General features: G+C 30.3%; 2 protein-coding genes across 3 annotated transcripts in view; one reads left to right on the forward strand and one right to left on the reverse strand.

Annotated features, from left to right (window-relative positions):
* Positions 1 to 414: 414 nt before the first annotated feature.
* Positions 415 to 6552, reverse strand: LOC724976 (WD repeat-containing protein 26). 2 transcript variants are annotated; one of them, XM_026441252.1, is made up of 11 exons: positions 6090 to 6552; positions 5501 to 5986; positions 4747 to 4906; positions 4475 to 4645; positions 4012 to 4185; positions 3209 to 3394; positions 2870 to 3136; positions 2643 to 2788; positions 2350 to 2558; positions 2076 to 2270; positions 415 to 1927 (listed from the first exon to the last, which is right to left on the reverse strand). In XM_026441252.1, exons 2-11 carry the CDS (start codon positions 5731 to 5733, stop codon positions 1872 to 1874), a joined length of 1797 nt encoding a protein of 598 aa, XP_026297037.1. In that variant the 5' UTR covers positions 5734 to 5986; positions 6090 to 6552; the 3' UTR covers positions 415 to 1871. The 2 variants fall into 2 exon arrangements, with proteins under 2 accessions (XP_026297037.1, XP_026297036.1); XM_026441251.1 differs by having other exon boundaries at positions 5501 to 5737; positions 6090 to 6537.
* An 845-nt stretch (positions 6553 to 7397) lies between these two features.
* LOC409898 (protein expanded-like) overlaps positions 7398 to 15617 on the forward strand; it is an 80458-nt gene continuing 72238 nt past the window's right edge. The window contains 2 exon segments of the mRNA XM_026441439.1: positions 7398 to 7477; positions 7564 to 7873. The gene's annotated coding sequence lies outside the window, so the exon portion shown is untranslated.

Genomic DNA, 15617 nt, shown 5'->3' on the forward strand with positions numbered 1-15617 from the left:
TTAGAGACAATTTATTATCACTTTATAAATATTGCAAATAACTGAAAAGAAAAAATATTATTTATGACTGAGATTTATATTAAATTTGAATGTTATTTATAATTAACTTTTAAGTGAAATTAATTATTATTTATTTCATATTGCAAATTATATCAAATTATAAAAAAATTCTGAAAACTTTCAATTAGTGCTTATAAAGTGCTAAGGCACCACAGGTAAATGCAAATGATAATAGTGATTAGTATTACATTATCTTACTACAATTTTAGGGGCGTAAACTACAGACATTTCCTTCGCATGTAAACTTCTCTTGTAATGTAAACATTTTTATATTATCTGTTATGAATGCATTTGTACGCATATACTCTACATCTTCTGATACTGTGAGACCTCCAGTTTGGTTTTTATTATTTATCAAATTTATATTTATTCAACAAAGGAAAAACAAAAAAAAATGTAATTTGTATTTCATATGTTTTTTTTTATATTTATTCATGAAGAAGTCACTTAAGAAAAATAACCAGTACAATTTGCTATGAATAAAACAAAAATTTACATGTCATGTAAAAGCATAAAAACATAAAAGATAATAAAAATGCTATAATGTTTAATATATTCGAAACAACAATTATTCATAGCAATTTAGTTTTGATTTTTGATTATAATTTAAAAACATTATTTTAACTATAAAAAACAATTATCATTTCTTTGCAATAATAAAATTTAAAATACTAGTAATGAATGAAATGCGGCATATAGAGATACTTGAGCTATATTAAGGAACTAATGCTTTAAAATAAATGTTCAAAATTTATGTATACCGATGTTATATTAAAATTTTTATGAACGTGAAAATATTAAGGCAAATGTAATATTTATAAATTTTTTGATACTCAGTACATATATTTTAATAATATAAAATCACAGTACTGAATAAAGGTACTAATATCAGGATTCATGCTCAACTTTCAAATCCAGTTTATTTTATTTATATTAAAATCGTTAAATTTGTGAATTTCCGATTAATCTCGCATCAAACTGTACGTCTCATAACAGAGTTCAAATTTTTTATAAATTTTATAATTTATCTCACTTAGTCTCATTAAATTATTTACTGAAATTAAATTTCTCTTCATATATTTATATAATTTCTACATTTTTTATCATGTTTTACGACATCTGTATACAATTTGAAACATACAATATTAATGTAAGATGGCAGTTACATATATAGTGAAAAACGAGAATAGTATCACCTTCATCAATGATTAAAAAAATTAATTAGAAATTCATTAAGCATGAAATCGTTATTTACAACTTTTTTATTTTTAGAAAGATTAAATTTGACACAGTTCTGTCAAAACAAGATTTTTTTATAATGATCTCGCAAAATCACAAATTTTATCTTGTTGCAACGTTTTTTACTTTGTTTAATGCTTGTTATTGCACGTTAATTTTTCTTTTTACATCAATGCTACGACGGAATTTGATGAATTTCTATTTTGTCATAACTTATATTTACCAAGATATTATGCTGTTCTTCGTTTTTAAGAGTTTACATTATTATTTTATATTGATAAATCGTTCAAATTTAATTTTGACAAACAAATAAATCATAAGATTTCATATAAAATCTGTTAATAAGGAAAAAATTGATTTTCAAATAACACCTGATCATTAGTTGTTTAATCAATCAGCAGATGATGCTAACACATCTCTCATTTACTCTCAATAGTAGTCATTTACGCAGACTTACAGTAATGAGGCATAAAGAGATAGCTGCTGGGGGCAGGAAAGAGTCAATATGACGATCAATATGACAGTCTTTTGAACACCATGAGGTCATGGGAACACTGATATACTGTAGTACGCTACGATACCATTTCATGCCATCCACTACCATTTGAGGAGTTGCTTTCTAATGGAACTAAAATTTAAATAAACAATTTATATAAATTCATAAAATATTTATGATATTTAAGAAAAATATTTTTATTTTTATATTTATAAAAATTTTATTAAATTTACATATTTTTATATATTTTTGTATATTTAAAAAAGTTTAATAAACTTACCAGTCTTGTCACTATCAACTTTTTCTGGAGATGATGATCTCGGTCCCCATATTCTCACTGTACAGTCATCTGATACTGAAGCCATCATTTGATGATATACAGGATTCCATGAAACACAATTTACTGTTCTACTATGTCCTGTTAGAATTGCTATAGGTAATTCTCTTTTGATATGCCATACATATACTTTAGTATCTATAATAGAATTTATTAATATGATTATAAATTTGTATATAATTTTTAATTTTAAAACTATTTTTGTCAAATAAATTACCTTCACTACCAGATGCAATAAAATCTTGATTTACACCACCAAAACAACTATGAATTGTAAAATGTCCTTGAGTAACTCCTTGAAAACGTCTTACTAAACATCTATCTTGTAAATCCCAAAGATGTACACCCTGATTGGCTACATTAAGAAGCGCAAGTCGATCTGCTTTATTTACACTAAAGGACATCAGAGGATGATCTTCTTGTAATCTATAATATTAAATAGTTTATTGAATATAATATAATTTTCATATTATATAAAAAAATTATATATAATTATATATAAAATTTTACATTGTAAAGTCACATAATTCATCAAAATTATATCCCCGAATTCGATGATGCGAATCAGCAGCAAGAACCGTTTTTCCATCATTTTTACACCATAAACATTTTACTCTAACTCCTTCCCATGATTCTGAGACATTTCCTTCTATATCCTAAAATTTTATATTCAAATATTTAATATTCTATTTATTTCATTATATTGAAAATTATTATATTAAAAAATGATATGTTACAAATTGATAAAACTGCCCGCGAAGTCCTCCTGCTACAAATTTACGTGAATCAGGATACCAAGCACAAGCTGTAAGTGAATCATCAGTACTTTGAGTTACTGTTGCACGTAATTCATAATCAGGTGGGTCAATACTCCAAAGCCAAAGCTCTGGGCAATCTTCAGGACCACATGCAATTAAAAGACTACTATCAGGACTCCAAGCAATTAATGCTACTCCATAAGTATGACCTTCTAATGTTTTTCTATGAGTTACTCTCAATGTTTCCTGTCATTAATAGAAAATTATTAATTATCTAATAAAAAATTATTATTTCATTGCAATTAATAATTTACATACTGGATCAACATCCCAAATAATTACTGTCATATCCTTAGAACCTGTAGCAAGTTTACGACCGTCAGGAGAAAATTTACAATACCACACTTCATCACAATGATTATTGAGCACCTGAATAGTATGGCACGGGAATTGTTCTTTACTACAGCTGTGATCCACAAGCAGCGACACATTTTCTAAACTTGTCTAATTTATAACAAACATTAATCATAATTATATTAGATAATAGAATAGTTGACTATATAATATGAATTTAATAATAATTTAAAAAAATTAATAAAATAGTTTATTTATAGTTTTATTAATATTCAAAAATATTTAATTAATATTCAAAAATTAATGATATATATATATATAGAAAAATATAAATAGAATTAATATATAGAAATATATTTATATATTCATCTTTAGAAGACTAATTTTTTTAGAGATGTGAAAGAGTGAGATTATTTTATCATTTTATATCATTATTTTGCTGTCTCACTTTCCTTTCCTTTTAAAATTTAATATAAATTTTAATTGTTTATATAATTTAATAAATATATCTCAATCAATTTTTGTTTGTTAATTTTTATATTTATTTTAAATTGGTCTTGATCTTCTAAAAATATGCAATGAATATATCAATATTTTATATATATTTTTATACAATTATATCATTTTATTACTTAAATATGTATATATTATAAATAACGTATCTTATAATAACAAATATAAAGTAATATAATTAAAATAATAAAATGATATAATATTATGTAAGAATATAAAGAAAGTTTTAGAAGTTATAATGCAAATATTTTTACCTGAGTATGTGTTACATGGTATGTACACTGTTGATTTTGCATTTCCACAGCTTGGCACAAAAGAGAATGAAGGCGTCGTGGTGGTAACATAATGGAGGGTGGCAGATATTTCTGTAGTCTGTCCATTAAAGCAGCCCTCGAGACTGCACCTTTGCCATCCCAGCCTGCACGTGTCTGTTAACAAGTGTCTATTTGCTAGTGATCAAATTTTCAGTAACAGGTTAGTTTCAGAATATTTTTATATCTATACAAAATTCAATATCTTTGAATGTTTATTAGTATATAAATAATATTGCAATAAAATATTTAATATCTATTTCATTATATACATGTTTATATATATGTTTAGATTGGAATTAAAAAAATGTATAATAAAATGTATATAATATATATACATGTATATATGTATATACATGTATATATATATATGTAATGTATATATATATGTAAATATATATAATACCTGTAATTCATCACGTCCACTGCACATCATAAATGCAGACAACTGATGCACACGACCTGTATTATGCCCTAAAGGTGTGAGTTCGTTGCGTAAAACATGCAATGCTTCCATTACTAGTCCTTCTTCCAAATATTCTAAATATTTTTGTTCCAGTAATAAGAATTTCATCTCCTATAAATGAAAAATATTAATGAAATATATATGTGTGTGTGTGTATATATATATATATATATATATATAATTATACTTGAAAGACTCAATTTGATATTTACTATTAAACTTTGATTAGCTCCATTTAAAAATGTTTTAAGTTCACTAAGGTCGTGTTCTGCCTTTGTCCAGTCTCCATCCATAACATGTTGTCTAAATTTTGCAGCAGCTGGATGATCTAGACGACAACCTGATTCTTGCATGAGAAGATCAGCTGTACGACTGAAAAAGATGTTTCATAGTTTTAATTCAATAGAGAATATAGAGAAAGATTATTTAATTTTATTATAATTTTACTTAAAATTTAAGAAAACTTTGTAAATATCTATAATTTTTTTATATACAATCTGAATTAAACATAATAAAACAATAAAGATAATGATGATGCTAATAACAATAATCTATTAGGGATAAACTTATGTTCATCATGATGTATTTGCTTCTTTTTTAATGCCTACATTATAAAGCAAATATAACTTGCAGATACTGCTGACTATATTTCAAGGTTCTATAATTAGCTTTCTCCCACCACAGAGTATGCAGTCCAGATAGGTTGTGATACAATACTTCTGATAAATGCATGCATACAAAGAAAATTGAACAAACAAAGAAAATCTTCAAGATCTATTATAATAAAAGAAAAAATCTACTAAATTTAATCACTTTAACATAAATTTAACTCTTGATATTCACTTGATATTCAGCATATTTATAAATCCTAATCGTAATATATAAAAAATATATACTTTGTTTCTTTAAAATGATTCTTTATTACTAAAATTCAGCTAAATAAGAATCAAATTATGAGATACATACTTAAGTCCAACTGTCTTCAAATGTTGTCCAATGAGTCTCACAATATCTTGATTGGTTTTGTCCATTATTTTCGGCGGTCCCAAATTCTGATTTGTTTCCCCATTAACACCATTGATGTCATTATCCGATTCTGGTATCATGTTGCCATTTGCATGAGGTCCACCAGAGTCAGCTGTAGAGCCATTCTGCTGTAGCCCGGAGGAAATGCCACCGTTTGATGTCTGCTGTTGCATTATGCTGTCATGCACACGGAAATGTTACCCGTGATGGCAATAGTAGTCCAGAATATTAACAAGCATGTGTACTAATTGGTACATTCTATCTTGACTTAAGTATCTCTTCTTTTTTTTATTGCAAAAACTTTAAAATGCTATGTTTGTGTATAAAAGATCTATGACTATTCGATGGAAGGATTTCAAGAAATAAGAAAACCGCTTGATAGACAGCACATATGAAAGGAATCCGACGTCGATACGTCTTGAGATTCTGCAAGGAAGAAGATACACGTGAGAGCGTCATTACGAAGGGGGTAAGCCCCTTCGTTTGTTGACTACGCGCTCGCGATGATCTAGGGCCCTGATTGCGTTACCGATAGTTTTCCATCTCAGGATCGGTGTGGTGCTCGTCCGCTGGTCGTAGAGTAGTCGGGAGAGAACTACGAGACCTTTTGCACGGTGGCGGAGCGAGTCCACCGTCGTCTGACTCGCTGCTCGAGGCCAGGCTTATGCGCGTACCGCCCCGTTTTTCACACGATTATTGTCCCTAAGATCGTTGGTGGGGCTGGGGCTGGAGCACGCACGCAGCCACGGTTGCGTTGTACAGAAAACTCGTAGCCTCCCCCCTTTTTTTCCGCTTGTCTTCCTGACTAATACGTATGCCGTTTATCCCGTCGGACTTGCTGCCCGACGATGAGAAAACGAAGAAAAACAGAATTCTTGCACGCCTGCCAAAACGGATACGAACAATGACTGCTACACAGCTGATACTTGTTTAGATCGTCGTTTACGTCACACTGTGATCTTTGCAGATAGTTCCGCTGACCATGGCGCCCGCTATGTCCGCTCAGAAACGTTGATTTTCTAAGCTTATAAAATCTTTACTTACAATTATTACTGTAAGATGGCAGCACGTACCTGTTAAAATATTATGTAGCGGGTAATTTAATTTATTTTTAAGAAATTTTATTCGAAAAAAATTTTAATTATCAATTTAATTATTTATATGCAAAAAATTAAATGTATTAATCATTTATTATTGTTTAATTTTTATTAATTCATTGCATATTGTAATCCTTTTTTTATTTAGATAAATAAAGATAAATATATATATTTATTTTTATTTTCTAATAGAGATTAAAAGAAATTTTACAATTTATTTGAATAATTTAAAAATCTTAATTTAAATTTATTGATTATTATAAAAATGAATCTATTATTAATTTATTATTAAACAGATATATTATAATAAATTTTAAATTAATTAATTATAATAATAATAAATTAGAGATTTCAATTATGTTTCTTTTTTACTAATATATAAAATATATATATATATATATAATAAAAAATAAATATAATAAAACATTTATATAAAATTATTATTAATTATTTATATTAAATGTTCTAATTTACGTGGTAATAAAAATTATAAAATGTTATAAATATTAAAATAAATTTGATATATATATATAATAATTTTAACTAATTTATTTAAAAAAAATTATTTTTACAATAAATTTAATCTATACACATAAAAAATTATATAAATCTTCGAAATTTAAATACGATTTTTATATAATTTTTATATATTATATATTATATTATCGGCAAATTTCAATAATTTATATAATTCGTGAGTTTTATAAGTTGATTCCATTGTGAGGTTAGTTTGTCGATTATGGGAAGTCGGCGTGTGCCGCCAGTCAGTCAGTCGCCGGCCGCCGGTGCAGTATGTTGTGTTGGTGTTTTACTGCATCTTGTAAGTTTCGTATCACAAAACTGTGTCCTAAATTTCTGTAAGGTTACATCAATCATAATTACTAATAAAGTTAATAAATTTTATAGGAATTAAAATGTAGTAACGTTAGAATAGTTTTTCTGCGATTCGATTAACGTGTGAAAAAGAAAGAAGAATTCGTTTTATTCGCATCGAAGTTCACGTGAGATTACTGAATTTCGTGTATGCGGCGGCAAACGTGCGATTTGTGTTGTGCTGTGCATTTTATAGTATCTTTACACAAAAGTGTTTATTCATTACGACCACCTGTTACGCGTCTAAAACAGGCTTCTTTGTGTTACGTTGGATTAACCGGATTACGTGCATCATCGGAATGTTCTTTATGCCCAGATAAATCATTAGGAACGGAAAGAACAGGTAATCATTTTCTCATATTTTATGTTTAAATCATAAAATTAAATGTTTTGTAATTTTTATTATGATATAATCTCATATTTAAATATTTAAATATATGATGATCTTTTCGAATCCTTAATTGGCAGCATGTTTAAATATTAGGACGCCATTTCAAAAGCGCGGGTAATGAAACTGGAATAATTTTAAAACATAATTTGTATAGGACGTATCAATTTTGATGTATGTTTCTTGTTTATTAATGAAATGAAAAATTAAATAATTATTTTCTAAATTTGAATATTTGAGTATATACAATATTTGCAAATATTATATAATTCTTTTTATATTTATTTATAAAATTTGATCATTATTTTATTCGTTTTTTTAATTAAGTAAATCAATACGATTCAACAATTTTCAAAATTTACAAACTTATTTGATCATATTAGATCAGATTTTAAAATAATAATTTTATTGTAAAACAAATTGTAAAAAATATACACACGTGTGATATTCATAAAGAACTTTCTATAGCCTATTTATATATATATGTATTTATAAATATATAAGTTTATATATGCATATTTTGATGACTGCAACAATATTATCTGAATAAAATGAATAAAATAATTGTAATGCAAAAAAGATTTACAAGAATTAATAATATAATAATGACAATTATTTCTGAAGCTTTAAATTAATAATTTAAAAATTCAAATTTTTATTTTAAATATTCGAATTTAAAAATATAAAAATTATGAATTATATTTAAAAAATTAAAGTATTTATAAATATCGTATTCAAAAATGATTTAAATTATTAAAGGAAAAAAATTCTAAATTATTAATTCTTGAAATTAAATGGATAAAAATATATAATAAAATTTTTAAATTTATATTAATTAATGATATCAGAAATTTATATATAATTTTAATTATTTAATTAGCATAATTAGCTAATCGTTAAGATGATTAAATCAAAAATGATTTAGCTTTAGTTTCCAAGTTTTTTTAATTAATAATATACATTAAAATTATCAAATTTTTATGATTCAAATAATATTCGAAATACTTTAAAACATCTTGAACCTATCGCTAGTTTACGGGACGGGAAGAGGTTGTTCATGGGAGAGGGCACATTCCACTGTGAATGCGCATGCGCACATTCTGACTCGCGGCACCCGCGCATTCGACCGCGTGTAGCCAGTCATATTGTTGAGGTTAACTTCTTTTAGTTTATATCTGGAAAAAGTAATCTCGATACAAAACGTGAATCGTATCTGAACATATCTTTGGGAAATTAGGTAAGCATATGTATTTTTCGATAATAATTTTCACGAAATGAAACTTATAAGTTTCTTATTTTTGAATTATGATATTAAGTCTGTAATATCATGTATTTATTACAATTAAAAATAAATAATTTTTTTCTTATTAAAAATGAACGATATATATATTATTCACGAATGCGTATTTTTATTTTATTTTTAATTTTTGTAAAATAATTTTTTTTATAATTTTAAATAACAATTAACATTGATGAAATACAATTATAAAATAAATTTAATATTGAAAGATATTATATTGAATATGATTTTGATTATAATTTTTTTTATTATATATATATATATATATATATATATTTTAAAAACATATATATATATAATAATTCTATTATATTTTCAAAATTATTAATTATTTTTCTTTCTTATTTTTTATATTAATTAATTTCTCTTTCAAATAGTAGTTTTAAAACTGATTTTATTTTATTTTTCATACTACATATGTACAAGTTGAAAATATTTATCTTTTTGATATGATTTAATCTCTTTGTACAATCATTATAGTAAAATACTTGATTGTAGACATAGAACGGTTTTTCAACGCGGCATTCTTTTCAACTTTGGTTCGCCATATTGAATGTTAATACGTAGGAAACGGTAGCCGTGACTATCACCATAAATTATATATAGTTGAAAGTAGTTTAAACGCAATAAAACATTCGTCGTTAATTCTTTTTAATAAAATATTATATATTACATATCTATTTATTTAATATTGTATATTTTTGATTAGAATAAAGATAATAATTGTAATCGACAATATTTATTAGTATTGTCGAATCGTAACATTTCAACTATTACATTCTATATCGTATCGTCATTTCTTTCGTATATCGATATAGATACGTAAGAAAAAAGGGAAACGTGAATATATATATTCCTTTCATTTAATGCAAAACCGCAGAACGCGGTATGTGTTGACCAAGTGTTCACGATATCGTAATTCACGTTATTATACTACCCATGTCGAGCAACCACGTTAGTTTTGTATCTTTCGCACCACTCTCTTCTTGTTGCTTTGTGCCTTTTATGTGTTTATCCTGCGTAAATATTACCCGTGCAAAATATTTTTCGAGGCTACGTTGGAGGCCGTTGTGTGCTAGGGCAAATAATATTCAGGCACCTCTTTAGCCGACATTCGAGAGGTCGTCCAAACACTTTTTCACCTCGTACCAAAGCTGTTCGAACTATTCCAAGTATTCATGAGTTCGAAATCTTAACTTCGAAACGCATTTTATTGGATTCAATTTTTTATTATTTCAAAAAAGTTTCTCCAAATTTAAATAATCTAATAATTTTTTTTTTAATTATTTGAACGAATTCGATTCTTTTATAAGTTTTAGGTTAGGTTATTTATAATTTTGTATAACGAGAGAAGAAAATTTTGTTGTGCTTATATAAATTTAAAGAATTTTAAACTTGTATTTAAAATTTTGTCGACAATTTATACATGTAATTTCATAGAAAAATTCGAACATTCAAAATATAATCAGAAAATATATTTTTTTTTCTATTTCTTCTTAGAAAAATAACAATTCTGTCTAATATAGCAGCTCGTTGAAATCTCATCTCGATTTTACGAGCAGTTTAGCCTGGAATTTATCATTTCTAGGATCCACTTAAAGTTCCAATCTGACGATGTTTCCCGGAACGTGTGTATAATAATCATGTCTGTGATTCTTTCAACATATTTTCACTTCTTCCAATTCTATTCGAAAAGAAAGTAATGATACGCTAGTCGATACTACGGTCGAAGAACAAGAGAAATTCTTTGTCCCGGAAAAAATTAGCTTGTCCATCGAGATCATAAATTTCTTCGAAACCAAACGATAATGATCATCATTCGAGAAAGCCTCGAAGGAAAACGAAGGAATGATTCTTTTTTCTTTTAGTTTCTAAATTTTTCTTTCTTTCTTTCTTTCTTTCTTTCTTTCATTTTTTTTTTTTTCACAATTATTAGAATGGTATGGAAAGGCCGAACCGAAAGTGGCCAAGAATTCCGAGCTATTTTTCTCGAGGAAATCACAAAGAATGTGGCCGAAGGTAAAACGCGCAGGTGTTCGTGCTTCCCATCTCTCTTTCTCTTCCAGGTCCAGGTCAATTCTCCTTCATTCCTTTCATTTTCTCTCTTCTTCTTTCTTCCACGCAACCTTCCCTTCAGTTGTAAAAATTGTCTACGAAGGTCTAAATATTCGGAGGATACCGTGGGGTGATTATAATTCTTGGGCTGAAGTTGCCTCGGAACAGTGGAATGCCGAGGGGCGGCTAAGACAAAGCGCCATCTTTTGCTTCGCCCTTTATCTCTTCAGCACTGAAGATTAGTATCTATAGTCGGACGACAGATGGTGGTCGGTAGCTACACAATCCAGATTCTATATAAAGTCTGAAACCAGCGGTCTGAACTTCTTATTCTCTTTCTTTCCTTCCTCCTTTCTTCCTTCTTTCCCTTTTCTTCATTGTTTCTCTGTCTATGCTTTTTCTCTCTCTCTCTCTTTTTTATACATTTTTTTCTTCTCTTATATTTTAATAATCGATATCCAAAGATACAGAAGAACAAACGTATATACGTCGATATGAATTCACGAATCAAAATGCGAAATTAATTATATCCAAATTACGAATACCAAATTTTTATCGTGCTTATCATACAATATTATCCCGTGATTATTGCTTTTATTCGCGGATACTACAGGATTAGTGATCCGAAAAAAAAAAAAAAGAAAAAGAGAGAAAAAGAGGAAAAGGCTCGTTCGAAAATTTATGAGAGAGCGCCGTGAGCTATTATTGCTCAATAAGACGCTTAAATATCTGATAACAGTACCGGTAATCAGTGTCGAAGGGAACGGAATCGGGGCGATGTTTTCGAGTTTCGAAGCGTTTGAGATTGCAAGCAAGAAGGGCATTTTTGGTGGTACCGTGGTACTAACGGCTTTTGCGAATTTTCAGCCACGGGACAGCTGATGTATTCTGGCTTAACACATGCTTTCGGAGGCAGTTTGGGGGCTCGATCGGGAAACGTAATCATCGAGGGGAATATTGGGCCGGGCTAATCGGCCTGGACCGATCCTCAACCTCCTCTCTTTCCCGTAATAAACTCCGTTCCCGAGAAACTCGCGATGGCTACGAAAGGCGCGCGCGTATCGGGGTGTCTGCGATTATCATAATTATATCTCGATGCGATGAGTCATACTCGGCATAGGTGTGCGCACACAGAGGACGAGAAAGAGCGAAGAAACGAAGGATCGTTTCGTATCCGATGCTGTTGCTTGCACCGTTTCGAATCGCTTACACGAAACCAGTACGATCGTTCGTGCATTCTTTCATTCTCTCTCGCTGGCTGCCAGTATAACAGAAACGCGATCACGTACTACACACAAGGTGATACGATAGAATTTTGATCATTGGATGTCTGGATATTGGATGAAAATTACTGTTACTGGATGGAATAGTGTAGAAGAATTGGTTAAAATTAAAAAAATCAACTTTTCAAAGGTAAATATTTTATATTCGAAATTGAATCGAGGAGAAAATTTTTTTAGGATGAAAAAGATTGTTATGCGTTTGAGTTTGTGCTTGGAAAGCATCTTATCTCGAGTACGACGAGTTAGATTTATTTTAGAAATTTCTTTATCGCGACTGAAAAATGTGGAATCTCGTCGAGGAAAGGAAGAAAGATATTAATAAATTTCATAGAACGAGACGAGATATTTAGCTAATTGAAATTATTTTCGAAGAAGCAAAGAGAGAAAAAAAAAAACTTTATATTCGTGTAAATAAGTATATTCCTCTTGAATTTTTTGAATATATTTCGAAAATCACGAAATGAGAGTCGAAACGAAGGTAAACACTCGGAATACCTTATTATCTGATACTGAGCAATGAAATGTTAATTTACAAGCTTAACATTTCGGCTAAAAAAAAAAAGATGTCTGTTTCTTCATTATTCGACTCCTATTTTTTAAATGTAAATATTAATAAATATTTCATTACTTTTTACAAAAAGTCGATCGTTTCAGATAAAAATTAAAATAATAAAAACGAATATGTTGTACAATTTTTATCATCTCTCGTATCTTTGTTCCCGCTATGAAACGATCGACAATCGTTTGATATTCATGATGAAATGTAAAACAGCATTACACGTAGTACGTTCTATGTACGGAGTAGAATTTACAGATCGCCGTGTTCGACCTGCATAATCCTTGTGCACGATCCATAATGCATCGATGAGCACCGCCTGCCTGATCACAATTTATAATTTATTGCCAAGTTACGAACCATCTCCTGCAGCTTTTTCTCTCTTGCCTTCCCGGGCACGTTGATTGTTGTTGGAAGTCTGGTAGTTAGCAGCTTCTCTCTCTCTGCAGAGCATGCTGTGGAATTCCGTTGATTTAAATGGCGCTCAAGGTAACCGCTTCGATTGAATTTACGTCCGTGGCTTTTCTCCACGTCTTGTTATTTACACGAGAATATTACGAACGCGGAATTTCTTCGCGCTTCTCGTTTAACATAGAAACGGGCATAATTCTTTGTCGTTTTAAAAACAGTTAGAGAGATTAGAACGCTTCGTATAATTACGATTTTCCATTTTAATATATATATATATATAAAATATTCTCAAGGATTCGAAACCAATAATGAAAGAACCATTTGGATTAAAATTTTTAAATAGTTTTTTCAATTTTCTATTCAATACTTGAATTTTCAAGTGATGAATAGCAGGTTAAGAAATCGGATCGATTTGAGTTTAAATACGTTTCAAATTGACCGAAAATCTTCTATATATATATGTGTATACACATAGTTCGAGTCGAATTAAAATTCTTCTACTCATCTCTCGAATAACTCTCGCATCTATCATACACGAAACGCGCGCAAGGTAAATTATAATTTACGTTCCCCATCGAGCAACTTTTTCACTTTTTATTATCGAATAATTTACATAATCCGAAATGCATCGAATAATAACTCGGGTATATCCCGCATATATAATGCGATATATTCGATCGTATAAAATCCATTCAAAGTTACACGTTTCGGGTGGCGTGAACTTTACGCGGCGAGAAACCTTCGGGTATCCCAATCCCAATATTTTTCGGTACCCGCATGGAGCTGCATTGCATTGCATAGCGTTCGCCCGCGCCGCGTTTGTCGCGCATATTTCCATTTCGCGCATAAATATCGAACGGCGTCGAGTAAAAAAAAAAAAAAAAAAAATAGCGCTTTACGCGCGATGTGAATACGCTTCGCGGAAAGTTCGCGCGGAATAATTGGTCGTACACGCGGTGGAATAACTTACAAACACCTCTTCCCCCTCCCCCTCCTCCTCCTCCTCCTCTTCCTCTTCTCTCTCCCCGCCTGATAAGGCGATTTCTCAGGAGCCCATCGCGAAGGCATCTCTCAATTTATGTGGTACCATCATTGATATTCCGTGGAGAGCACGACTCCTCTCGGGTAAAGTTAGGGGAGAACGTGCCATAGAAAGGAATTTATGCGAAGGGCTTGCGGTGTTCCGACCTTCACGGTCACGTTGCAGCCGGACCTCAAACCGCACGAAGGTTATTCCGAACAATTCCACGTCTTGTCTCCGAGTCGCAAGGACCGGGTCACATATAGAATAGAACAAACACTATTGTGAACCCGCCTTTGGAGCACGCGCGCGTGCGCCGCGATTTTTATCGCGGTTCGGCGATACAAAAATTCCAATGGCTATTTAAAGCCTCTCTCTCTCTCTCTCTCTCTACTCTATTGTTCGAAATAATTTTCTTTTTCTTCGAACGGATGAAATATCGTCTTTTTTTATTCGTAGGTCGTAAATCGAAGGGAAAAGAAAGAGATCTTCGAGTGTGATCTTTGGAGAATTCACTGGAGAAAAAAAAATCTAGAATTATATAATAATTTTAACAAAAGATAAGGTGTAATTAAATTTATTACAAGATCTGAATCTATCTATTTTAAGAAGAGTAGAAAGATGTGCCGGTTCGGATGGCTCGGTTGAAAATCGACGAGGTCCAAACCCCCTCCCTTTCCCTCCCCCTTCCTTTTTCTCGTCTCTCTTCTCCCGATTACAATTTCAGATCGATTCATACATCAATGAGCGGACATAAATCGCTTTTACCGTAAACAGTGAACAATGGACATCGCGATAAAAATAATCCTGAGAGAAGGTTGGGGAGGCAAGAGAGCGCGGTCCGTTGTGCTCGCGCGCTTCGTATCCGTGCACATACATACACGCGCGCGCGTACGCGTACATACACAAAAGCTAAGGCATCTCCTCTCTGAAAGGTATACGCGTCTTTCTCGGTAGAAATGGCAAGGAACGCGAGAACTACTCGTTATGCATCCGAGTAGTGTGGATAGGGGAGGGCCTCGTACGATCGGGCCTCGGAATCGTCGTGGATTCTGTTTCTTCGTTCTGCTCTC

This window comes from Apis mellifera, linkage group LG6, assembly GCF_003254395.2.
Source record: "Apis mellifera strain DH4 linkage group LG6, Amel_HAv3.1, whole genome shotgun sequence".
NCBI lineage: Eukaryota > Metazoa > Arthropoda > Insecta > Hymenoptera > Apidae > Apis > Apis mellifera.